This window comes from Sander lucioperca, chromosome 18 (assembly GCF_008315115.2).
Source record: "Sander lucioperca isolate FBNREF2018 chromosome 18, SLUC_FBN_1.2, whole genome shotgun sequence".
In the NCBI taxonomy this organism is placed as follows: Eukaryota; Metazoa; Chordata; class Actinopteri; order Perciformes; family Percidae; genus Sander; species Sander lucioperca.
Window position 1 is genome coordinate 14,173,748 of NC_050190.1, and position 27,278 is coordinate 14,201,025.

At 41.3% G+C, this 27,278-nt stretch overlaps 2 protein-coding genes across 6 annotated transcripts; both read left to right on the forward strand.

Moving 5' to 3' along the window:
• Positions 1-69: 69 nt before the first annotated feature.
• On the forward strand, positions 70-10,385 carry LOC116035489 (zinc finger FYVE domain-containing protein 1-like). Its single transcript, XM_031278552.2, has 11 exons — positions 70-2,055; positions 2,165-2,669; positions 4,298-4,512; positions 4,685-4,791; positions 4,877-4,985; positions 5,101-5,198; positions 5,412-5,529; positions 5,661-5,831; positions 6,033-6,213; positions 6,299-6,412; positions 8,240-10,385. Exons 1-11 carry the CDS (start codon positions 1,546-1,548, stop codon positions 8,470-8,472), a joined length of 2,361 nt encoding a protein of 786 aa, XP_031134412.1. The 5' UTR covers positions 70-1,545; the 3' UTR covers positions 8,473-10,385.
• A 472-nt stretch (positions 10,386-10,857) lies between these two features.
• Positions 10,858-26,972, forward strand: LOC116035490 (zinc finger protein DPF3-like). Of its 5 annotated transcripts, none has more exons than XM_031278553.2 (11): positions 10,858-10,965; positions 16,761-16,921; positions 17,551-17,658; positions 20,168-20,286; positions 21,094-21,189; positions 21,526-21,586; positions 22,231-22,272; positions 22,785-22,925; positions 23,382-23,495; positions 23,680-24,450; positions 25,005-26,972. In XM_031278553.2, exons 1-10 carry the CDS (start codon positions 10,934-10,936, stop codon positions 23,838-23,840), a joined length of 1,035 nt encoding a protein of 344 aa, XP_031134413.1. In that variant the 5' UTR covers positions 10,858-10,933; the 3' UTR covers positions 23,841-24,450; positions 25,005-26,972. The 5 variants fall into 5 exon arrangements, with proteins under 5 accessions (XP_031134413.1, XP_031134414.1, XP_031134416.1 ...); XM_031278554.2 differs by having other exon boundaries at positions 25,038-26,972; XM_031278556.2 differs by lacking the exon at positions 23,680-24,450.
• Positions 26,973-27,278: the final 306 nt, after the last annotated feature.

Sequence of the window (27,278 nt, forward strand, 5' to 3'; positions counted from 1 at the left end):
ATCAAAAGAAACTATTACAAATGATACTTTTCATTAAAATGTATTGTAATATTTGGAGCAATTTGCTATTCCAACTAAGACCAAGATGTTATTATTTCACATTGTCTGTATCTTATTTATTTGTATGCGTCAGAAGAGCACAAAAAACACTAAAGAAAAAACACAAGTTAAACACAAGTTCAATTGCACAACTTATCTCCAAAGAAATCTTAAATATGTGGTTGTGCTTCTTGCTTTCATCTTGTAAAACTTGGTGGTATGTCACTGTGCTTTGGGGTTAAGCTGATTTCAGTGCCAGAAAGACTGGATGCGAAAAATGTACCTTTTCCCCTCCCTCAACATTACATACAAGACACGTAAACCCTGCAGCCCTGCAGACAAAAGTTATAGCCTATAATTAGGTTATAGCAGTTATTGTTTAAAAGTTCAATTCATTGAGTTAAATAGCAAACAAGTTTGATTTTGAGCACATGAAAACATTTTGGAAGCGTCACAGAATCTGTCGACTCAGTCTGTCTGGTGGAACTACGTTTCCCATCATGCATCCGCAAGTTACCCTCCTCTGACCCTGTGACTGAAAATAATCTGATCAGCTGATCTGACCTGGCAACAAAATAACGTAGCTAGAGAAGTCTGCCAGGGAGGGGGCTGAGGAACAAAACAATGACACTGCTCGGAAGGATTCAAATACAGTAACACTTTAAAAGACTTTTTAAACGGAATAGCGCGGATTTCCCTCCAGTTTTAAAGTAAAAGAGTCCGCTGATATCCGAGCTTTTGACATCGACTGGTGGTTGTTTTTGTTGATATGTTGTTACAGCTCAGTTGACAGACTGGAGGCTAGCTGCTTGTTTGGACGGCTATGAACTGGGGCTTGCTGGTCCGCTAATTACAGCTTTTCTTTGGACAACGTTGAAACTGTCCGTCGAAACCTACTAGCTGTGAGCTAATTTGCTGCTTGTATGCCAAATTATCTGCCTAGTTTGCCAGCAAGCTATTAAGGGTCAGTTTGCTAGCTAGCCTGTTGTTAGCATCAACATTTGCACATTCATCCTTTCAGGGAGAGTTCATTGTCTCAGTAGGTACTGGCTACCTGTACATGTTTCTGTATTATTTTAGAGCTTTATTCGCTAATCTTTAATATAATTTATGTAATACTGAAGCTAAATGCTAACTTTGGTTTCTGAACAAGCTAACTAGTGGTAAACATATATCCAGTGTAACTCAAGGAGACGGCTGTTTCTGCTTCATTGCCTCACTGGTAGTTGCACTAAATTACATTATTAAAACCGTTGTGTTTGAAATTCATGTTGCGAAAACTAGTTTGATATATTGTATTATTGTTGAGAGTTAGTTGTTACAGTGAGTGGATCACCTCCCCTTTTAACATGCAGCTATTTTAAGTTGATTTAGTCATTGTATTTGGGCACTTCAGTTTTCAGTATTATCACATTTTAAGTAACTGCTATCGGAAATAGCTGGTACTGTTGTTCAAGCTGTTCAAATAAGCACTGCTCTGTATTCAAGTTCAACTTGTAAGAAACGATGAGCGGGCATGGCTCATCTTCAGAAAAAGGAGTCAATACTAGCCTAATATGTCAAGAGAGCTATGTCTGTGGTGGCTCTGAAGAGGCTGCATTTGAGTGTGATGAATGCAAAAGCTTGCAGTGTGTTCGTTGTGAGCTCGAGCTCCACAGGCAGGAGAGTCTGAAGAACCATGAGCGGGTTCAGATAAGACCTGGGCATGTCCCTTGCTGTGACAACTGTAAAGGAGGTAACGGAGACAATGGCAAACGCCATAGATCTGTGGTCCGCTGCCAGAACTGCAAAGTTAACTTGTGCCAAGACTGCCAGAAACGCACACACAGTGGAGGCAACAAGAAGAAACACCAGCTCACATCTTATCCTCCACCACCTAAACCTGCCGAGGTCAAATCTGTCCAGACATCTGTCCCGCCCGCTGTCCAAATAGCAGATGAGACCAAATCTCAGAAAACAAAACTTCTGGAGAAGATTTCCAGTTTTCTCTTGGTTGATGAAAATGAGGAAATGCAGGTGAGTTGTGCAAAAGTCACACTTGTCATTGAATAGAAACAGAATCAAAATACCTAAACAAACAAACAAACAAACACATTTTCACTTCTAAACTCTTGCTTCTCCAAAGATAAAAGATGAATCTTCATTTGTAAAGACCCTGAGCTGTAACCCTGACCAGCTGCTGAAGGTGGTGTCCATCTTTGGTAACACGGGAGAGGGCAAATCTCACACCCTGAATCACGCATTCTTCATGGGCAGAGAAGTGTTCAAAACCTCTCCCACACAAGAGTCCTGTACAGTGGGTGTGTGGGCGGCGTTTGACCCCTTCCGTAAAGTAGTAGTCATCGACACAGAGGGGCTGCTTGGGAACAGTTCCAAACAGGGCCAGAGAACCCGTCTCTTGCTCAAGGTGCTTGCCATCTCCGACCTCATCATCTACCGCACCCATGCTGACCGTCTTCATGATGACCTCTTCAAGTTCCTCGGGGATGCCTCGGATGCTTACTTGAAGCATTTCACTAAGGAACTGAAGGCCACAACGGCCCGCTGTGGCCTGGATGTCCCTCTGTCCACCTTGGGCCCTGCAGTGGTCATCTTCCATGAAACAGTCCACACTAAGCTGCTTGGTTCAGGTAAAATATCTCAACACTTCTGTTCCTCCCATGTCCCACTAGTAAAAAGTGGAATTTCATTACTTCATCTGTTATACATTTATTAGACAAGTCAAACCTTTAAATAGAATTTTTCAGGAAAACGTCTATTAAAACAATACATTGTGACTGTATCACCCTGAATTTAGGTCGGCATCACTGTAAGAGATGAGAGGCGGTGCCTTTTAAAGTAAAGATTAAAGGCAAATTCTACAAAGAGTCTACAAAGTACCACACCGAAAAGAGATACAAAAATATTTTGTCTCCTGCTAGTTGTACTACAGCACTTACTTTAAAAAAATAAGCATATGCCTATTTTTGAAAATACTTTTGTATCTCTTTTCGGTGTTGTAGTTTGTAGACGGTCCCTAAGCACTCGTCTTGCCGTCCAACACCGAAATCTGTGACCCATCGAGATCGGTGTCCCCCTACCTCAACCTGAACCAAACCCTTGTCCCTAACTTTAACCACGGAGGGCGGCGCTACGCTTTTAACAGGAGGGACACAGATCATGACGGGTCACAGATTTCGGTGCAACACCGGAACTAAAAAGAGCTGAATTAGCACAACATTTATGGTTTTCTTTCACATCTACTGCAGTCAGATTCACTGTGTTCCCTCGGAAGGCATCACTTCACATGGGTAGGCACTTGTAATGACATTTCAAACATGTTAAGAGGCTAAAAGCACATTTAAAACTTGCCCGGTTTCAGCCTCCTGGGTGCTAATGCTAGCAGGAGGATAACAGGAAGTAGGCAACACCGATTGTTTTCGTTTTTCTCGTTACTGACAGCACTCCAAATTTACAAACAACAGAGCTATGTGTTGAAATCTACCGGAATTCTCCTTTAAGCCCTGCAGATAATTACAGGTTTAGGAAATATTAGCCTACAGCCTACCTTTACGTTACTGGAGGTAGCAATCTGTATTCCAACTTTTTGTGAAATACTATTTTTTGAACTAAAAAGAAAACTACTGTGTAGTGAAGTCAAAAATGTCACATATTTATAGCTGTAGTCACTTGACACTTAAAAAACAATGTTGCAATTTGCATGTTTTAGTCCAGTTACAACAACTCATACTTTACATTGCTGTCAGCCATTTACCAATGCATGCAATTCACTACAAGTCAAATGTAGTTACTGCGGAGGAAGAAAAAACCCATTCAAAATATAGTAGGCCTTGGAGTTTAAAGTGTGCATGATTTGTAGTAAATGTGCTAAAACATGAAGGAACACTGGTATGAGCCTTCAAGACTTGTAGCCAAATGTAAATGAGTGAGCTACATGTCTTTGCTCATAAATTATTAAGTGTGTGTGTGTGTGTGTGTGTGTGTGTGTGTGTGTGTGTGTGTGTGTGTGTGTGTTTTTTTTTTTGACTGATAGGCAACATTGCAACATTCTTGACATTTTTAATAGTGATAATAAAAATCAACTACTAATGTTTAATGTTATTTTTATCTTTCATATCATTCATCACTTCATATCAAGCACTGTATTTTTAGAATTTTGTTGTATCTGATGCACACTAACAGACACTCTACTCTGGTATATCGACAATACATTCTGATTACACTCTATGGTAACCTCTCCATCTGTGTCTTGTTTTAGATAAGTCATCTGAGTCAGTAGATCGGCTGCTATCGGAGCGCTTTAAGAAGCTTTCCCGTTTCCCAGAGGCCTTTAGCTCTGTCCAGTACTGGGGCACGCAGACTCTCAGCCCCCCGACTGACTTCCGTGGCCTGCAGAATAAACTGGAGCAGCTCCTGGATAACAACGCCACCCGTTCCCCACGCACCCCTGTGGTCATCTTCAAAGCCCTGCAGGTACGGCTGTATATAGTTTGAATATCAGCCAGCTTACAGCCTGCTTCAGACTGGCTGGTTGTTGCATTGAAATTAATTGATACACAATTTGCAGAAAAACTGGTTCCTGGATTGAGATAAAGATGTATTTTTAATATATGATTCATTTTGCTGCACCTTGATTCTCCCACAGGCATTGAGTGAGCGTTTTAATGGGGAAATTACAGGTGAGCTTGTAGCCCACAGCTGCTTCTTTCCTGATGAGTACTTCACCTGCTCCAGCCTGTGCCTCAGCTGTGGGTCAGTGCCTTCCTCCCTTTATAATCTCTCCTTCAGTCTCTTGCTTTTCAGATTGTTTAACATCTGCTTTTTACTTCTATCCCAGATCTGGCTGCAAGAACAGCATGAACCACTTAATAGAAGGAGTGTGCCATGAGGCAAAGCGCCGTTGTCGTTATTCTGTTCAGTATGATAATCGGATTTACACCTGTAAGGTAAGCACAGTTGCTCTTAGATAGAACAAATCCTTCTCTCTATACCTTTGACTGTGTAATTACTCGTGTTCCATGGCTAATGAGTATAATGTTATTGTGTGGTGCATCACTTTAGACTTGCTATGAAGGGGGAAAGGAAGTGATAGTTGTCCCTAAGACCTCCGCTTCCTCAGACTCTCCATGGATGGGCCTCGCCAAATACGCCTGGTCTGGGTAAGAATCAGTTAAATAACCTGCAGGTCATGCGTAACAAGGTCTGTGTTAGACTTTTGTTACCTTTTACAGAGCTTAATTTTAGCACTTGTGTTCTAGACTCTGTCCTAAAATAAAAATGTTCTATTAGCTTACATGTTCAAAGTCATACCTCAGATATTTACATTTATATTTCCAGGGACTTGTACATTTATGTATCTACTGTATGTTAAGGTACGTTATTGAATGTCCCAACTGTGGAGTGATCTATCGGAGCCGTCAATACTGGTATGGGAACCAGGACCCTGTGGATACAGTTGTCCGCACTGAGATCCAGCATGTATGGCCAGGGGTAAGGGAAACCGGCTTTTTAATTTATTTATCAGATGGAGATTAATTGTCTGTAATCATACAGACCTAGAATTATGGCTTAAGGTCATTATTTATCTACATATGTAGTAAAAAGCTGTCTGCTTTTTGCAGTCAGATGGCTTTTTAAAGGACAATAGCAATGCAGCACAGCGTCTGCTGGATGGAGTCAACCTAGTGGCCCAGTCTGTGTCAGAGCTCAGTGTCAAGCCTGCTAAGGCCGTCACCTCTTGGCTGACAGATCAGATCGCCCCAGCCTACTGGAAACCCAACTCCCTCATCTTGGTGAGTGACACACACAGCCCCACCCTCTACCACCCGCCACCAACAGCCAAGTCAACACTTTCGTGTCCAGGGCTATGTTTACTGTCTGTGGTGCTCTGTGCCTATTACACAATATATGTTTGCAGGTCATAAGATAGTTAAGGCACTTAGACTGCCTCAAAATAACAACTTCAGTTGTTATTGTATTTGTTCTCGTACAAGGTGTGCCATAAGTGTCACGCAGTCTTCCAGGACAACGACACCAAGCATCACTGCCGTGCCTGTGGGGAGGGCTTCTGCGATGGCTGCTCTTCCAAAGCTGCACCCGTCCCTGAGAGAGGCTGGGGTCTTGCCCCCGTCAGAGTCTGTGACATCTGCTTCGAGCAGAGAGCTACATACGCAGGTACACACACTTTAAAAGATGTCAAATGTTCCCGTTATGCAGCCATGTAACATTTGGGTGAGCTCGAGATGTTTTCTTTATGCAGAGATGATTGAGGCAGAGCTCGAGGAGGAAGAAGGTGGAACCCTCGCCAGGAAGGTTGGAGAAGCAGTCACCAACACCATTGGAGTTGTGGTCACTGCTATTGACATCCCACTTGGTGAGTGTTGCCCCCAAAAAAACCTAAAGAGGATTGTTGCGTAGCAGGAATAAATGACCCAGTAGTTGTGAGTGACTGGTTACAATGCCCTCTGGTGGCAGAGGCATAACCTGCTTATTTACAGTAAGAAAGAAAAGCTGTGAGGTCTTGTTTCTAGTTTGAACTCTCAAAGATGTTATGCAGAAGTCTGACTGGCAAAGCCTCCCTTATAAGGAGTATGGGATGCCCCAATGGTCTAGTTGTAATAGAGCCTATACAATTACCAAAAGCTCACAGTCCAAACAGGGGCAATTGATTCCCAACCTGCTTAGTGTGTTCTACCGCTTTAACATTATGTATTTTGGAGTAGTCTCCGACAAGTGACTGAAATTATGTTTGTCAAGCAGAAGTTCAAATACTGAATTTGCATTTGTCTGTAACTTGTTATTCTTGCCAATACATTTTTTTTATGGACTGCAAACTTAAAATCCTCCCACACACGCTTGCTACAGAACCTAAAATTGCCTTTGACAATCTTTTCAGCACCTGTCAGTGGCAGTGCTTCCAAGTGCTCTGCTACCTAATGTTTAACAGTTCAGTTATTTAGTCTTAGTGCAAAGGTGAGATAGTTGACCAGTTACCCTGTTTATCCATTTCATTTTATGGGACTGTTGTAAACTCCTTTGCCGTATGTTTATTGAGTCAATAATAAATATTTTGAGGTTTCGTGGACATGGCATACATAAAGATGTCTCATAGACTTTGCAGTAGTCTGGATCAGTCACTCTCTGCACTAGTCTAGAATGCACTTTGGTCCAGTGTTTATTAGAAGAACATTTTTATAACTGCAAATATGACATGTTTCTGTCAAAATAATCCAAAAGGTGTTGTAGATCAAGTAAATTGGCTCTGCTGCATGGAAAGAGATTACAAAGAGTTGGCATAATAAGGGCTGTACTCACTCAAATACACACCACAAATCATAGCTCTTATTTTGCCTTTAGGTTGTTGTTTCACACGTCTTAAACATATTTGGAAAAACTATTTGTTTAATCCAAAGCACAAGTATATGTATATTAGGCTGCTTCATTAGTCTACCGTAGACCTTTATTGACTAGTAAAAGGCATAGATGAATATGTGTTTGATAACCTGATGTTCTGCTGAAAACGTCTTCATATCCATCGCCACCCCGAAAATACCGTAGAGCAAAGTCTGCTCCAATCACAACAAAATACTTATTTCCAAATCTTGTTTCCATGTTTCCATTGATACTCCAACCAAGATAGCTTAGGACTAGTAGAACATTAGTGATGAAAAACAAGCATGGATAGAGCTAAAGTAAAGCAATGGCAGATGAGAATTGAACAGTCATCAGTCTAGTATTTTAGAGTAAGTAAATGTACCACTAAATTAAAGGAATAGCTCAACATTTTGGGAAATTTTAGGAGGTGCTGGACTATTTCTTTGCCGGGAGCAGTTACCAGGCAACCAGCTGAGCTTCCAGGAGGTTATTGCTCCCTGCCAAGTAAATGTTCAGGACATAACCCCCCGTAAAGCACAGTTGGGCAAAGATGAATCCGTTAATTACAGTGAATGGAATATCTTTAAGTTGTGGACAAAACAAGACATTTTAGGCGAGCTGATCAACATTTTTCACCATTTTCTGACATTTTATAGACCAAACAACTAATCGCTTAATCCAGAAAATAATAAACTATGAAAATAATCGTTAGTTGCGTCCCTACAGTTACTATCATGTGTTTTGCAAGTGTAAAAGTGTCCCCTTATACTATAACTGATACGTGCTTGTGTATGTGTGTGTATTTATGTTACGTGTTACCCTGTAGGCCTTGTGAAAGATGCCGCCCGTCCTGCCTACTGGGTGCCTGACCAGGACATCCTGTCCTGTCACAACTGCCAGCGCGAGTTCACTGCCAAGCTGTCAAAGCACCACTGCCGTGCCTGTGGCCAAGGAGTGTGTGATGACTGCTCCCCGGAGCGTCGGCCGGTTCCATCGCGGGGCTGGGACCACCCTGTGCGGGTGTGCGCCAGCTGCAACCAGAAACCTGGAGAACTTTAACAGGGACGGCCTTCCTTCCTCAGAGCACCAGAGAGAACCACTCACTCACTCAGCTCGCAGTCTGTCACTGCTTTACCTCTGTTAATATAATGGTTCTGTCTTGTATCTGTGGAAAGGAAGTTTTTAGGCATAAATAATATATAGAACATTTAGCTGAGTTCCTGTGGCCTTTGTAGAACAGCCAGAACATGTGAGTTACTTGACTGAGTGTGAAACCTGCATTTCCACTCTGATTATTTACAGAGTGAATATTTTGATTGGTATTGACGCAAGTCCCTAATTTTACGTTAAATAAGGCTGTTGAGCTATTTTTCTACTATCAGAAAATATTAAAAAAAAAAGTATCATTTAAAGAATATTAGTTAGTTGAGAACCCCGTGGGGTTGGTGTGATTAGTTTCCAGCAATTCTTATTATTGAACATTGTTTCTCTGATGTCGCACGTGTAATGACAAGGAGATATTTTTTATCTTTTTATTTTATATCCGTGCAGGTATAACTGCAGGGTCCATTGCATGCTGTATTGCAACATTTTAGTTTTTGCACTAAGCCTTTTCAGCTGTTATAGGCTGTTGCTTACCATGGCCAAAATCCAGATATCCAGATGATCAAGTAGTCTGTCCCAAACTGAGCTGAAATTTACAACAGTAGGTCTAGATTGTGGATATCTGGTGTGCCAAAAATCATTCAGGTCACTGTGTCTGTGGTGATATAATGTCTATATTTTATCATGTAATTTGTAGTTGTATGAAAACATAGAACTATGTTATAGGAGTGTACATTTGAAATGTTGAAAATTATTTATGTGTTGAGGATAAAAAAAAAAACTACATACTAATACTCTGGCATGCATGACAGTCTGAGAGATCCATGGCCTTTTACTTGTTCAGAGGATGATCTCTGAATAAACCTCACTATCTTATTTACCAAGTGGCATTTTAGTGTATCCATGTTATAAGATGTATGTATTTCATGTTCACATTTGTTCTCTTGACACCTTGATTTAATTTTTTTTCTAAATATGTACAGTTGTCTGCTTGGTTGTATGGGTATTGATTTGCAGAACTGAAGAATATCCAAATATGTCTTCAAACCAGTTTTACATATTACACTCATGCCTCCAGGTCTACGTAGGCACAGACTCCTGGCAACACATTTTAGTTCTGTTTTAGCTCTTCACAGCTTGTGTTTCCGTTATTATACATCCGTTATTGATATTAAGTATTTTCATTTTCTGGTTTTTGTTTGACACTATTTACTGTATGGATATTTATTATACTCCGTAGTGACTGTATGCAAACTACTCTTTTTTTCCCCCATATTGTTTGTCTTTATTTTTTTGTCTTTAAAATTGATGCTTGAATCTGGCAATGATGAGATGGTAAACCATATTTAGTGACTGAGAGCTTTACATCTGGATATCATACAAAGCACAAGGTGATGCCTTTAACACATTCTTGTATTTTGTTGTTAAAAATGAAAAAACGGGTCTTTGTCAATTGTAAGCTGAGTGAATTCTCCGTTTGCTTTCTCCTAACGTGGAACTTTTTGGTTCTGATGAGAAAATGTTGTGTCTGCCTTGCCTGAAAATAGATTTATCTGTCTGAATGTTGCATCACACACAAACACCCTCCTCTAAAATGCGTACATGTATATTGCACAGTACAGAATAGGAAATACATCATGTCAAATTACTTGTCCTGTAGTTTATTCCCATGCAAATTGTGCAGTCTGTTGCTTCAGATATTTGCATTGTGATGTCCAGTTTTTTCAATTAGGTTGGGTGCTATCATCAACACTTCTCACATACAGACTACAGATCAAGCAGAAATGATTGATACATTTAAAACTGTTGGAAACTAACTTGAAGATTAATGATTAAAGTTGTATCAGCTCCCATCTGTCAAAACATAATCTGAAATTGTCTCCATGTCTTAAGTGTGTGTTTGTGTGTTTAAATCTCCCTGTGTCAAACCACTTACTGTTCTTTACGTGGGAGGAATAGATCATGTGCACGCCTGTGTATTGTGAGCCTTGCTTCCACTCCTCTCCAACACTGCAGCTTTAGATAAAGTGAGGGAACATTATTTGCTTGGTACTTATCGATGATGATAAATGATTTATAATTATTTTAATAAATAATTAAACACAAGCTTCCATGTTGATATTCTGTGCCACTTGCACTGCATGGTGTCAGTACGCCAGCAAGGGAAATTTCACTTGATATGTATCCAAGCTCCAGTAAGGGTCTCTTTAAAAGTGCTGTTATTCATTTGTGTACAATATAAGTACAAGGGAAAACCCTTTAAAATAATTTTGACAGTTTACACATAAAGCCACGCCCCATCCGCGTATGCTGCCGATGGATTGGTCTACGATTTCACCCCGAGCTCTGATTGGTCAATTCCCGTAGGTTTCCCTCAGAACTGCAAGACGCCGATATTGCGTTACATTGTAGCAAAATGGCGGCTGTCATTCAGAATCCACTAAAAGCGTAAGTAATTTAGACATTTAGGAAATTGTGAACAATTACTTTGTTGCCAACTTGTACATTAAAAGTGTCTGTTCGTGCATGTATTTTCCAGCCGTGTGCATATGACAGATTAGGCTGCCAAAATTCATTTGTGTGTACTTCTTGCATGGCAAAGTAGCCTCGTATAGTTCTTTTATTCAACAAGATTTTAACATTTAGTCTTAAACATGTGCGATAGGCTGCCTGACATTTGACTGCACTCGAGGAGCTTTTCCTCCGTACGGCTATGATTTCAACACAAGAGTGTCATCTTTCCTAGGCTATAAATTTATTTGAAAACTGGCGACAATGTGCCTTTGCGCTGCACCGAATAATTAAAAGACGATTTCCTTCGTGCTCGGTTGGGCATAGCAGGGGGATATCTGACATTCCGAAAGTCGTTTATAGTTGGTGTGAATTGTCGACATGTCAACTTTGGCTCCTCTGAGCGCAGACGTGGTCAGGACCTGGTAAAGCAAGGGAGGAGGCATTTTGTATTTGCATGCTTGCTGGCGAAATAGACAAAAGTGACAGCAATTGGAGTCCGCCGTTGAAAATAGCTTGTCACTCTGTGCTCAAATAGCACATGCTATAATCGTTTGTATCCCTCAACTTCAAAGGAATGCTCCACCTTTTTCTCCATTTCCCCTTTGTTCTTCTCTATTGCTTCACCAATTCCACTGGTTAACATATTACTATAATTTAGACACATTTAGCCTCCTGCTTCTTGTCTAATAATTTAGCATTTGTTGACACGCACATTCAGTTGGACGCGACAAAAGCCTTCAGCCTGTATTGATGTGTTATCATCATCATCACGGCTCTTTGGGACTGTGGAGGTAGAGCAGGCACTCCACTGTGCCTTTAAGTGGAGGAGTGCTGGAGATTAGCTTGGTCCAGGATCCTGGGCCCATCTGTCAGAGAGATGCTCCGACAGAGAGGAAGTGTTGGGCACAAGCAGGAGAACCATCTGCTCCTCCATAGAGGTAACGTTACCCTGGCACCTGTGTGGACTGTAAGCGCAAGGAATGGACCACACGTCACCCACTCTGTTGCCATTGTTATTATGACATTATTACTACACCCAGGGAACAATACAGAATCATTTTTCACACCTAATTGTCCACTTCAAACTATTTATTTCCATTGGACATTGACATTTTCTGCTAAAGATAATTGTGCATATGTCCAGCTCGGAGACTAGTTACCTATACTAATTTAATAGGAATAAATACAGAGGCCATGTATGCTGCCAATGTGGCCTTTACGAAGACAACCTCCGACCAGCACACTCATTGTATGATGCTGTGGGTGGTGGCTAAATGCAAAATGTTTGAATCTGTATTTTTACATTGGTTGACTGCACTTTTCATGCAATGCCTTGCTTCAGTTTGACAGGGAAATGCCTAACCCAATACAATCACAGCCTCCTTCTGTTGGCACCTGAACAGATCATTGAAGCACTTGATGTTAAAGTGCTCAATGTAAATGTTAAATGAAAAATACTTCCTTGTTGCTCTTTCAATTGTCTCAACACATGTTTTTTTTCTTCATAAAAGCATTATTATTATTATTATTATTATTATAAAGTACATTTTCATTATTACCTTGTTGGACTATTTCTCTCTTGTGTCCCAACACGCTTCAGCGTGCGTCTACTGTCAAGCTACAGTTCCATCTTGGAGACGCTTTAGCATTCTGATGTGGAATGTCTCCTTGCTGTAAACTGTGCTTAATGAAGTGTTTCAATGTGCTATAATTAGCCTCTGTCTCGGGTTTCTGACTTCATTTCACACGTTTGTCAGATTATAATTAGTCACACTTGACACTAATTGGATGTCGCTCCCGTGGACCAGTTTGACCTTTTTTTTGTATTAAGATGATTCACTTTAGGGAAATGAAACACTGTTTTGACTTTGTTGTAGAGATGTAGTGGCTGAAGCTGCAGCGTGAAGGCCTGTGCACGCTGTGTGAGGTCTGTCCTTCCTATGAGCATGGGAGGACAGTAATCTCCAGAATCTGCTGATTAAAATGGAGTCTGGAATATTTGATTAATAAAGAAGCTCATAAAGCTGCTCATTAAAATGTTAGCCTCAGCTGTAGTTGGACACATCTTCCAGCCACAGCTCTCCTGAGATTACATTGGCGAGTTCCTCCCCCATTCGGCAGCTACCGGGTCATTGGTGTTGAGTAGACTTTGAGTGAGTCAGGCCTGCTGTTTATTGGCACTGCAGTAAAGTGAGGTGTGTGGTCTGGTTTTACTCCTGCCCTCACCCAGACTGTGTTGTTCTGATTGGTGTAATCAGCAGTTGTTGTCAGGATGCAGTGATGCTGTAGGCCCTCCTCCTCCTCCTCCTCTTCCCCCTCTCTTGTTATGTGGTAGACAGCTCTAGCTTCCTGTGAAGAAACAGTGCACCTGCAAATTTGAGAAACCTCTCAAACAGAGCTGAAGGGAACTGAAGTGGTGTTTGAGGATCAGATGTTTGTTCTTCACGTCAGTTAGATCTCTGGAGTGCTGGACCATTTTAAAGTAGACACTGGAGCTTTGTCATGACTGTCACGATCACTTTGTGTCTGTGAGCTGCTCCCCTGCAAACTAAAGTTTATCGTCAGATATGCAAAATTAGTGTTGACACATGCTCACATTACGGACGCAGCCATGTGACACAACGAACCGTTGACAGGAACAGGCTGATAGCGGAGGCCCCACTGGCCACAATATTTGCTTTTGTTCCTCGCCCTCATGCACACACTCACCTTCTCTATTCAACTGGAAGATGTTGAGGATGTGTAGCACATACCTCTGAGGCACCTTTTTTAACCCCTAAAAACGCATACGAGTGTTTCTAGTTCAGTTTGGTTCCACACAATTTTGCCACCTTTAGGCAGAGCTAGACTTTAAAGGGTAATTATGGTTTCATTACAGCTATGGTCTTATATTTGCAGTTTCAAAAGGAATTGTTGAGATCTTGGAACACATGGGAATCACAAAAAAGTCCAATTGTGTTAGAAATGAGCAGTTTGTACACAAGCCAACATATTATCTAAACCAGTGGTACCCAACCTAAGCAGACACCTATATATTTCTGCTCTACCAATGTTTTGTCTGACTTTCCTTAAATCTTTGTTGTTGTTTTTTGATAACGGTTTGAAAGTAGATTGTTTTATTGTCAACAAGGATGGGAACCACTAATCTAAAACACTTTATTTGGAAGTGAAACTAAAAGTGAGTGCTTGAAATGTTGGTAATAACTCTTCATTGTACAGGAAACTGTACTCTCATCTGTGGCAAGTACAGTAAGTCAACCAGCTGGTCTGGAAACCGTGTTGGACACTACAGACAGTGTACGTTATACTGTTTACTAGTTTACTGTTTGCCTCTGTTTTCTCTTCCAGGTTAGGGTTGTTTTAAAACCGGTATGATTGTCAGGTTGCTTGTGTTTTTTGACTCATCTGACTCGACTTCAGCGATTTCAAAGGACAGTGGAAAAACAGAAACATGTGCCTCAACTGACAAGAGGGGAAATGTTGTGTGCTGACATAGGGGTGGTGTGTGTGTGTGTGTGTCAGACTGCTGTCACTGTCACCCCTTCTGTGTTGTTGGATGTGTGGGTCTTGTCACTCATTACAAGTGTCAGAAAGATCTCTCACCTAAGCCAGTGCACCTGCTGCTCGGGGCAGTGGGGCTCTGATGGAGAGCGTGTCGATGTACATTCAGCCAGCACCCACCAGAAGACTTTCACCACTTATTTGTTTCCCCTCCGACCCCTCCCTGCATGTTTTACCCTATGGTTTCACCTGAGACGGATCAGCATCCTCTCTTGGTTTGTTCAGCTCGAGTAATCTCAGGAGTTTCTTGGCACTCCACGTTGTGTACCCTTTGAACATGCACTTGTAACTGACTTCAGGGAGCATTTGCAGCTTGCTTACTTTACTTTTAGTAAACTGATATGTCACACTTTGCGTCCCGACAGAGCTGTGTGTTGATATCAAGGAATGGCAGTGGAGCACACAGTTTAGCTTAACAGGAATTTACTGTTGGAAACGACAGCCCACATATGGTATAAACCTGAGATTTATACATATTATTACACAGCTGTGTGTTATTATTTGTGAGCCAAATACCTATCTTTAAAAAAAATCCTTGAGCAAGCTAGCTACTGGTAAAGATGTCAAACGCCAGAACTTGTGTGTTCAGCTTTGTGGCCAGTCTGTTTTGAGTATATCCCTGTGTGACTCCTCTTGTAAAAATTCCTGCATCTTAAAGGGTGAGAAAATGCCGGTACATCTCAGAAATTGGTGTTTTGCATCCACTAAAAAAAACTATGACATCTTCACAAGGCAGAGAATGTAGTGATGTGATTATTAACTACAATAAAGCCACTATCTCGGTATGATTGTAACACGAGGAAGGAAAAACAAAGTCGCATAGTTATTAGTCATGATCTGCTTGTTAGCTTTTAACCTCCTTTTCTCACCTCTTGTCCTTTTGAACCCTTTCTTGTTTTTATTTTTCGCTTTCAATCATCTTTATCTTTCTCACACCTTTCCACTCCTCCCTGCGCTCGTTCTGTACCTGCGACTGTTTACTCTTCTCAGTCACACTGACACGAAGCCTTCTCTTTCCCAGAAGCCTCACACACTGTGGCTTTGTCCGAACCGCAAAGCAGCGGGCTTTGTGCGGGACAGCATTCCTAACACGGCTGTTCATCTGCTAAACGTTGTCTCATCAAGGGGTAGGGGTAAAGACGAAGTGAGGGAGGGAGAGCAGGATCTAGAAGACGCTAACAAATCAGGCTCCCACCTCTAGTTTAGGATTCCAGGCTTGACTCGCAGCCCGTAGTTCATTAGTTCCACTTCAAAATGGCCGTCTTCCTAATGTTGTAATTGAGAACACGTGGAGGAACTTCATTATGCTGGTGTGGAGATGTTCATACTCTGAGAACCAGTAGCTCTAATTTGCCCTGTTGTCTCTGTGATATAACAGCAGACCGTGGAAATCGCATACAGAGTACCTTGCTAGGATTTCAGAGTTGCAGCATTTACCCCCATCTTTGATATAGTCAAATTAGAACCTGCCCTTGTGTTAGGCACTCTGCTGAGATTAATTAAGTAGGCTAATTACCATACCAGGCGTGTGGCAGCGATTGAGGGCTTGAATGTGAAATATCCTCCCCCATTTCACTCTGAATATTAACATTGAAACCCGGAGGGACTGCCAAAATCTCAGTGGCGTGAAGAAAAGTAGAACTAAAGTGTGAGAGTCTTGGCGGCTTGCTGATCGGAGGAGTGACTTCGTATCAGAGCCCAGATTCTATGCTGTTGTGATAATGTGGCTCACAGCCTATCTAGAATGAGATTAGACAAAGCACACATAGGTAATATGTTTAACATCAGGAGTTGTTGTTGTAACTGGGTTGCATTTCTCCACGATGGCAAGCTGGAAGTGGAGAGAGAAGCTCAGCTGTAAGTTTGAGAATTACATTGAACAATGCTGATTAGAAGTTTGAGCAGATGTTAACAGCATTATTTGGGTGGAAGAGAGTTTCTAAGGGATACAAATCTTGTAGCTGCCTCCGCTCACTGATTTAATGATCTGCAGCCAGCATAGCAACAGGCCATTATCAAGGCATTCATACATAACATAAAGGCTCATCTCCATGTCAGAGATTCTGCAAATGTGATGATGTTATGGTTATTCTTCAAACCAGCTGCCACATCAGCTGTGTCAACCACATCCTCCAGTGTCACTGACCTCTGCTCATTACATTCCGCAGGTTGGGAGACCAGTTCTACAAGGACGCCATAGAGCAGTGCCGCAGCTACAATGCTCGCCTGTGTGCTGAACGCAGCGTCCGCCTACCATTCCTGGACTCACAAACCGGTGTGGCCCAGAACAACTGCTACATCTGGATGGAACGACACCACCGCAGCCCCGGTGGGTAAACACACACACACATGCTTACAGATAATGTTTAAATGTGAGTTAAGAGTGTTTTAGGTCCATTAAGCTTATAGAAATGTCTGTTATTAACTAGGGTTGCAAATAATTATTTATATATAATTTTTTTATTTTATTTTTTTTTTTTTATTAATCGGTCAAGTATTTAGTTAATACAATGTCAGAAAATAGTGAAAAATGCCCCTCACAGTTTTAACACAGCACAAGGTGAGATCTTCAAACTTTTTTTTGTTCATCCAACAGTCCAAACCCATAAAGATAGTCAGTCCAAAATTATATCAAATCTGTCAATCAAATAATAATTTTGAAGCTACTCAGTCATGTTTTGAGTGGCCTCAATCTATTAATTAGAAATTAAAATTGTGTAAATCTTAATACAGATATCTCTAACAACACACACATCAATATAATCAGTGTGACAATTTGACTCGAAGATATGAAGATCTTCATGTCTTGTAACATACCAGATCTGTTTTTCTTCTTTCATATCTGTAGAGTGTAATTCGGTGTTTCTACATTGCAAACGGAGATCCTATAATTTTTTGTTATCAATGTGTTTCACCTGAAACCGTCTTGTTGGCATGTATACAACTGTTATTGTACAGGGGTCGAAGCCGGGCAGATGTACACATATCCCGCCCGCTGCTGGAGAAAGAAGAGACGGCTGCACAACACCACGGATCCCCGTCTGGGCATCTATGGTCTCAAGCTCGGTAAGATCCTGCTGCCTCTTCTCCACAAACCACCTGCCTGTCGCTTTCTGCTCCTCTCAGTTTCTCTTCCCGCTCAGTCGTCTCTACCCACCCGTCTCCCACCCACCTCCACCACCTACTTCAGCTCATGTGATTACTGGTGATGATCTGGAATAATCTGTCTAAAAGCATATCACTCTGTCTCAGCGCACTAAGCAGAAAAGGCAGCCAGTCATTTTTCAGAGGATGAAATGTGGCTTTGTTCACCCCGGCTCGTAAACTTGTTTTGTGAGAAGTAGAACATGTAATTAGATTTACCGCTGCTGGGAGCAGCGAGACAGAGTTCGGCCACTGCAAACACTATTTAATAAATGTTATGGAATGAAGTTTGGCCTTCTCTGGCTGGCACTTAAAACTGCTCACTCAACACATTTACCCTCTCCTCTATATTCTCCCTCTATCTTATTTTCTCCTTACCACCTCCCTGATTGGTTTTGTCTCTTTTACTCTGACATCTCTTTCATCTCTCCATTTCTCCCCGTAGTCTGCTATGCAGTCTGTGTGTGTTTGTGTAGATAGTGAAGTAACTGGTCCATTCTGTGCTTAAGGCTCGCATACCCACTGGGATGTTACACTATCCATAGGAATGAACAGGCAAAAGAGAAAATCTCACACAAAAACATTGTTACATCTTTCATTTTCTAGTAGTTTCTATAAAAGACTGAGAAATCCATTGTGTTTTGATAGAACAATCCATGATCATGATGCTTTAGTTCAAATGTAATTTTGCATTGCATGGTGGAAAGACAAATGTTTGGGAAGTTGTGAAAGTAAGAAAGAGGGACTGGGCCTGGACAGAGAAAGCAAGATGGAGAGATAGCATATGAACCAAGCCTTTGTTTCCCAAACACATCCCACTGTAGCCTATTGTTTTCCACTGAGCTTGCGCTGGCTAAGACCCCACTACCACCACCCTGCTGTCCCTTCCCTTCTCCAGCAACAGTGGATTGTATGTGCTGTCTGCCATTGCCCAGCGGAGGGGAAACATACCCTGATTTAACCTGGCGTCTCTTATACGGAGCACGTTGTGCAGCTGGCCAGAGGTGGCCAGCACAGGGCAGCAGCCAGAGTCGATCTCGCTGCCTCGGCAGGCTGTCTAACTGATAGTGTGCTAGAGACAGGGGCTGCATTCAGAATCAGCTCCCTGCTGCAGGCTGCTGCCGGCTCTATTTTTAGCCCCCCCAGCTCCCATGTGTTGGGAGGGGTCTGTCTCGTCGCAGAGAGTTGAAAGTCAATGTGTGCAGAACAGACACAATGGTGAGGGGCTGCCGCCGCATGGTGGAGGGGCCCATTTTAGAGGAGGGTGTTGCATCTGCTTCTCACAAACTACCCTCCTATATCTGCCTCTTACCTATGCAGTCTTCTGTCGCTTTAGCACTTCATCTTCAATATTCTGCAAAAGTATTCCTAGTGGGCACAGTGGTAAGATGAAGGGCTGATAGAAAGCTGGAGTCAGGGGGCTTTAAAGTGTGTCCTCTTTTCAAACACCCACTAAGCAACTGGATGATCATGAAGCTGTCTGTGGAGAAGAGATTGTGTAAATAAGATCTGCAGATCCGACTGACTGTCAAAGCTTTTGTTTGCTCTGCTTTGTCTGCTCAACGTGCTTGCCTCCTACACTGTTTGTTTGGATCCTCCGCTGTACTGTAGGAGGAGATATCTGCATGATGTGTTCAGGTTAAAGCGATAAGCCACTTAACTACATTGTACCTCCGAGATTCCTGTGGACAAAGCCAGCCTAATGTCTGCATAGTGCAGCATCAATGAGAGCTCATCAATGACAATACATTGCCTTTCAGAATGAAAATATACATTTATTTCAGTAATATGGTTCTGTGAAAATAGTTGTGATGACACATTCTGTTGCAAAAAAAAAGATGACCGTCGCTATAATAAAAAACAAAGGCTCCAGCAGTTTGCCTCATGCTTTTATTAGGTGTAGTGTGAGTGGAAGAGAAGCGACATAATGGAAATGAATGCTGATAGAAAGCTGCTCACACTGGTCAGAGACTAGCTCTTATGCTTCTTGCCACAATTGCAGTTCTGGATGGTGATGAAGGGGCACGTGAACGGCACGGAGGACTGTCTCATATGGCAGCTTTTGGATCATTAGCAATGTACATATTGCTTCCATTATATACCTGTGGATTTTTGTGAACAATAGATTAGAATAGTTTGCATTAGGGCTGGGTCAATATGGAGAAAATCAAATATCACGATATTTTTGACCAAATACCTCGATATCGATACCGCAACGATATTGTAGTGTTGACTATTGGTGCTTTCACAAAATATTTACACAATGAGATTTTTGATAAATAATCATCAGTAATGTGGATATATATATCTAGTCTCATATCACGATATTGATATAATATCGATATATTGCCCAGCTTTTAGTTTGCATACCCTTGAAAAACACAGTATTTTGATGATTCATCACATATTGCCTGTTTCTGTCTATGTGCAGACAGCGTGAAGGACACCTTGCCCACCCAGAGCACCACGCTGGAGGCTCTGCTACGAGGAGAGGGTCTAGACAAGAGGAACAACTCTAAGAACGATGAGGAGAGCCTGCTGGAGATCCAGGTAAGTCACTGGATTGAGGAGTGTTGCACCCCAAACTGTTGTCAAGGCAACTTGCCACTTTTTCCAGCTGACCTGCAGGGCTCGTTTGAGGCATTTTGGCCAAGGAGACGGCTTCAACTTTGAATTCCCATTTGATGATTATATGGTTATGGTAATTATAATTAAAAAATGCCCGCATATGGGGCGACCTCTAGCTCACCCAGTAAGAGCGTTCGCCCCATGTTGGCCGAGTCCTGCAGCGGCGCGGGTTCGAATCCGACCCGCTGCCCTTTGCTGCGTGTCATCCCCCATCTCTCTCCCCCTTTCTGCCTATCCACTGTCTCTATGTAATAAAGGAAAAAGCCCCAAAATATAATCTTTAAAAAAAAACAAACAATGTGAACCTTCAGTTCATATACAGTAGCTTTGTTTGTCTACAACATTGCTGATCTCTGTTGACTTGTTGAAAGTCAAAAGTGGTCCTATCTCAACATCACGGGAAAGAAGAAGAGAGGGCTTGCCGTGAAATGGCTTTATCGCTCGTCTTTTTTTTTTTTTTTTTTTTTAAATATAAATTCATGCTTCTGGTACTAAACAAATTACTGCAATAAAGAAATAGTCTCCTGTCATTTTAAGTATCTGTATGATCTGTGTGCAATGTGTCAAAAACACCCAGGTTATGTTGAGAACTGAAACATGGATTTTTCTTTCCTCTCTGTTACTGCTTGGTGTTTTTTTGTTTTTTTTCTTTTTTTTTTCAGCAAGCTGGTGCTTTAATCGGAGCTGAGTATTGAAAGGGTCTGTCCTTTCTCTTTCTTTCTGTCTCAGAGAGTTCTGGAGGCAGACGCAGCAGAAGATGCTTTCAATGATGATGACGACTATGAGGTGGACACTCCCAAGAGGAGACATCGGGGCAAAGGAAGAGTAAGTGCCAACATTACACGGTCTGGTACTCCAGTTGCACAGTAGTCTGGGCTCCACTAGAGGCTAAAGAAGAATTTCATTATTAGGAAGTTTCTTGAACAGTTTTGTTTCTTTTATAAAACATACAGTAAACATTAGCTTGATTGTTGTGTCAGAAGTTGCTCTATTATATTCTACACCTTAATCACATCAAATCGCATTCAACTCAGTGTGATTTGCTTTGCATAGGTAGTGGCTGTGTTATACACACCTGTGGTGCTGCAGCTGTGCATGTTTCAAAGCTCTGGGCATACATGTTACTGCAGATAGTAACCGTATCTGGATGTTTTTCCTCAGGGTCGGGGTTCAGGCCGCAGGAAGGCAGATATGGAGGACGACAAGCCATATGTCTGTGACAGTAAGTAGAGATGAATTCTGAAACATGAGGTTTGTTCTAGTGTCCTGTCCTTTTTAATTGGTGAATTTGCAATGCTGAGTTTACAATAGGATAGTTTTTGTATAATCTGCTGATTTCTCAGGCATGTTCTGAGGCTTTTTTATTATAAGAGTCTTAGTTTGATATTTACTGTATATAAACTAAATCTACTCTTACTTTTGTAAGATCTTTGTATTAATTCCCCTCTCCACAAATTCAGTTCCTTTTATTGGATCTAACAGGAAGTTTTCTTGTCCATATTCTAAAAATTAGTAAAAAAGCCAAGATCTGTTATGCTCATTTTTGCTCGAGGACCTGTTATAAAAGAGGCCAATAGTCTGACTTGCCCCCCTTCTAACCTATTAGCTTTATACTGTATATGTAAAGAATATCAACAGATCAAAAGGTTATTCCCAAAATACTGTCAGGGCCTCTGTTGTCAGAAAGTCAACCCACTGTGGAACCACAGGATGAAGCAAGGTGAACTAGTGTCACTGTAGTGTCAAGTATTCCTGTACATGCAAGTTGTATGTGGAAACTCCAGGTAGAGGGTATTGGATGTTGTGACTCCTCTTGAAAGACACAAAACTAATGCTGTTCTTTGCTTTGTGTCTTTTCTGTTTTAGACAGATACAAACAAAAGCAGAACTCAAAATCTTCGGCCTCAGGTACCTTGATTTGGTGACTCTTTTTGAGCGTTTTCAGCAAATTTGTTTTGATAGATTGTTGAGTGGTAGTGTCACAAGTGCTGTGCTTATTGATTTAGTGCCCTTGGGGTGGTGAAACCGAGACATGGTTATTGTGTTGTCTGTGCTTTGTGACTGACTATTGTAATCAGATCAGAAGTGCTTACTTTTCCCCCTTTTTGGAGTCTGAAGTAGAATAGTTACTTCCATTAAACACCAGGAGCCCTGTTCTGCACTTCGTTTTACTTGCATATTCAAAAACTGCATGTAGATATTTTTTAGTTATGTTGCTTTATAACTCAAAGGCATTACAAGCTCACCAGACACTTGGGTGTTTGACTCTTTGCTTTGTGAAGGATTACAATCAAAGCATATTCAGGCCTTGATCCTACACAAAACCTGCATTTAGAAATGCTGTGTTGCCTAAATTATTTTTAGACACTGAAATGCAACCAGTTATAATAGTAGGACTGGTCATCTGCCCTCTGTTGCAGTCTGTGCGAAGCGCTACAGGAACCGTACAGGACTAAGCTACCACTACACCCATTCCCACCTGGCAGAGGAGGGCAGAGCCGGAGAGAGAAGCTCAGTGGCGTCGAAATCCCCCTCTGCACAACAGACTGACAGACACAAACGTAAGGAGTGTAATATATATTTACTGTTTGGTTTCATCAGACAAACTATCTCTCACCATTACATACTGTATACCGTATATGTCTGTCCCATTAGATTGCTCCACTCCAATGCTGTATTTGTATTGAAATAATGTTCTATACAAAAAGTTGGCACTGAATGCTTTGTCATGTTTTAGGTCAGGTTTTTAAGATAACAATGTTATATTTAAAAGATGTTTTTGGGGCATCTTGCCTTTTTAATAGATAGGTCGTAGTAGAGATACAAAGAAAAAGCATTTGTACAAAAAACAGTTTACATTCAAATTAGAGAAATAATCTACAAAACACTGCATCTACACAACTAATGCTTATTTTTGTACCAGAATACAAGTATTGCATTGAAAAAGTTTGACATGCTCAGCTGTACTCTAGGGAAAATCTACTGTCCCTAAAACTTTTTTTTAAATTTCCCTGAAGGTCCAAAGGGTCCAGGTGGGACCAATATTTCCAACAACTACTGTAATAAATGCCAGGGCTCGATCAAGAAAACGGGTAAATCTGGATCTCCCTACTCAACCTGCCAATGCAAAAGTGAGTACACCAAAGTATAATATACATACAATACATAACTTTTCCGTCCAAACTAATACAAAGTGTGTGGATGGGTAGTAATGTATGGTGGGAAGAAATGGATACTCTTGCCTCATGATGGTGCTCTCGCTTGTTATCCATCACCTGTGCACCGACTCTGTTCCTCTGCTGTCCCGTGTGCCAGCTGACCGTGGAGAAGAGAAGGAAGATGGGACTTTTACTGGAGCAGAGGAGCTGTTCGGCACCACCTCGGAGAGCGACACCTCCACCTTTCACGGCTTTGAAGACGATGATCTGGAAGAGCCCGCCACAAACGGCAATGGAATATCCAACCGACACAGATAAAAAGAACCTTTTAGATTCAAAGAAACATTTTTTTATATGGATTAACCTCTGGCAAAAATCTGCTGCTTCTTTTTCAATGTTTTTTTTGTTTGCAGAAAGCACAAAGTGATCATTTCAGGACAGAAATGCAAGTGGTATTTTATCTACTGAACATTGTTGAATAATTTATGAACACCTTTTTATATATAAATATATATAACTTTCAAGGCTATGAAGTACAGTGTTTCTTGAGAAGTGACTCGGTCTCCATGCAAAACAGAAGAAGGAGTGTTTTTTTTTCCCCGTCACTGGAGCAGGAGGAGCATAAACGTTATGAACAAAAAACACTGGAGAAATTTGAACAATAGAAAATTTTAAAGGCATAAATGATACAGTACGTTTGGAAGATGATTGAATGTTATTGCATACCCATTCTTAAACTACTGGGTGTTTTTGACTCAGTAGTCGGGTGCGACTATGAAGGTCTCTGCTTCTGCTCTAACTCTGGATTAAACTTGTATGAAAATGAAGGAACCAATGAAAGAACTGCCACAGACCACTGGAAATGTTTGAAAATGAAGAAGCCTTTAAATATAGTCTTTACAGATAAAGAGGACTAAATAAATGAAAGGTAAGCAACAGGTTTTTTTTTCTCCTTTAGAAATATAAGAAATTCTGCAGATGCTTGATTAGCGCAAATTTGATTGTCTAAATGCATTGTTGTGTATGTATTGGACAGTCAGACAGATTCACTAGGGATGGCAATTTCTGTCTCTCCGTTGGTTAGTCCACCACTTTGGTCCAGACTAAATTATCTCAACAAATACTGCATGGGTTGCTGTAAAATGATGATGGTGATACCCTGACCTTTTCCCCTCTTGTGCCACCAGCAGGTCACCATTTTAATTTGTCCAGTATTTGGTTTATGATCAAATACCTGCCAAACTAATGACATTCTAATCAGCTTCAGCTGTACTTTGTGTTTAGTGCTAATTAGCATACTAACACGGTAAACTAAGATGATGAACATGCTAAACGTTATACCTGCTAAACACCAGCATGTTAGCATTGTCATTGTGAGCAGGTTACCATGCTGAGTACAGCCCCACAGAGCTACTAGCATGGCTGTCGATTGTTGTTCAGACATATGTGAGTCTAACCCATATTGTATGTTTTATACTGTAGGAGCACTCAAGCACATTGTCATGTGGCCCACAGGTGGAGGTGACCAGTGAAGAAGAGGATTTTACTCTGGAAAAACTAATGAGCCTTCATGTCCCTTCTGATTTGAGCCTAAAATAACTGACTGAAACGGATCAACAGACATCCACCACTTTAACAGGCCATGTGGCTTAATTGAAACAACTGCTCCCTTGATGATATGTATCGATCCCTTCTGAACATTTGATATGTGAGTAGATCCAGCTTAATTTCATCCTTTCTGCACTGTGCTGGAGCTCCGCTGAGCTACGGGAACACTAAAGGCCAGGCCTTTGGACTGTTTGTGCCCCTCGGCCCAGCCTGCCCACTCCTGCTCTGTGACTGTGTGTCTGCCGTGTGATCCGATGTGACACTAAGACGTCATAATCCTCATCACTGTGCCAGCCTGCCGCTCTGCACTGGAAACCAGCTCTGACAGCCATGACCCCTCCAACCTGATTGGACCAGTGACCCCTGACCCCAGCCATAGACATGGTGCTCAAATCCACCACTATACATGCAGACCTCTGGACTACTGTATTAATACCCTGATATGGACGCAAAGGTTTTATCTTTCTGCCTCTCTGTCTGTTTTTGCTCTGTATTTCCTGAGCCTCTCTGATCTCATTCTAAATTTGAATGCGTTGCAGTAATTTAGCTAATTTTATTTTCATCTTTTCTCTGTTGTATAATATTTCTATGTTTTGAAATCTTTAAAGTTTGATTAGTATGACTTCTTGGGTTTGTTCAGACTGTATTAATACCTCTGTTCTGATCAGGTGCACAATAGCCACAACTACTCAGGCATCTTTCATTTCCTTTGCTGTTGATTGTTCAGCCCTGGTTCATGTGATTGTATTCAGTTGGCAAGGAGGGACAATAACGCCACAAAAGGATACCATTATAATCAACTCCCAAGAGGGATTTGGGTTGTTGCAGTCTCATTGTGTAGGAAAACATTGCTATAATAAACTTCAACTTTGTCGGCTTTCCGTTTCAAATCTACAGTCTCAGCAGATTGTGACAGCAGTGGGAATCATCTCCGATGCATTTGAAAACAATATTGTTGCTAAAGAGACATAACTCTACTCAGATCCATATGCTTAGGGATAAGTGAAAACTGTATATCCAAGTTATGTGACATTTCTGTTGAGTGCTTTAGAGGGCCTAATTGCTTTATGACATTTAGAAGGTGCTTGCAGTACTGTATCAAAAAGCATTTTAGGGCGATAGGTTGCACATACTGTGTAAGAGGTCTGGGTCCTTCCATGTGATTATAAAGTATTGCTGCAATGTATTATTAGCTGCTCCGTTTTTGAAGCTAACCATTAATCCTGTGTCTGGTATGACTTATAAAGCGTAAATGCTTGTGCATTCAAACCATCTTTCTTCACTTCCCTCAGGGACCCTCCACACAACAGTTTCTCCATTGGAGAAAGAATGGATCTGAGACTTCTCAATTATCTTGTCGTCTTCTCTTGTATCAGTTATTTGGTGTTTCCACAGTTAAATGGGTCATTGTGTCTTTTATCTTCCAAAGTCATGCCAGTAAGTGAAAGCATGTGTTCCTCAATCATAACCTGCTTAATGTTACCTACCGTATATGAACAGGCCTAGTGTGGTGCAGTTCTGAACAAAAGGAGACGCTCCTAAATGCAAAAGTCAGTGATGTCTGCTTCGACTTACCGTATGTGTCACCAATCATTGAATAGCCTGTATACCTCGTCAAAGTCACAGCAATAGGCCCTGATATTCTCTTGTCAAAGCCTGCTGGGGTTGGAGAGGGAGGATAAGGGTGGGAACGGAGCCAGGAGGAGATGAAATGGACATGACTGGGCATTTGTTTCATCTTCAGCTGTAAATACAAAATTGAAATGGAGAGAATGAAGAAGTCTTTGTTTGTTAAACAATTTTTATTGTTCTGAAAAAATAAAGAAAACGAATGAATGGTAATGCTCTGTTTTTTTCTGAGAAAGACCATGGGTCATTTTGAAAATATAATAAGCAGAAGAATCCTAGACTGGATCAATATGTTGGAGTGATCCTCACAGTGAGCAGACGAAAAGGATAAAAAAAAAAAAAAACACCACTTCAGTTTGCGAGGGCAGAGGTTTGAACAAGTCGACTAAAAGAGGCTCCAGCACAAGGAGCTCTTATTGATCGGTAGGTGCTGCTTGTCGGTAGAAGTCATATGAGCAATAGAGTCTGCCTGCAGAGATGGATATTTACTATTAACAGTAAATGGGATCTGAATATAAA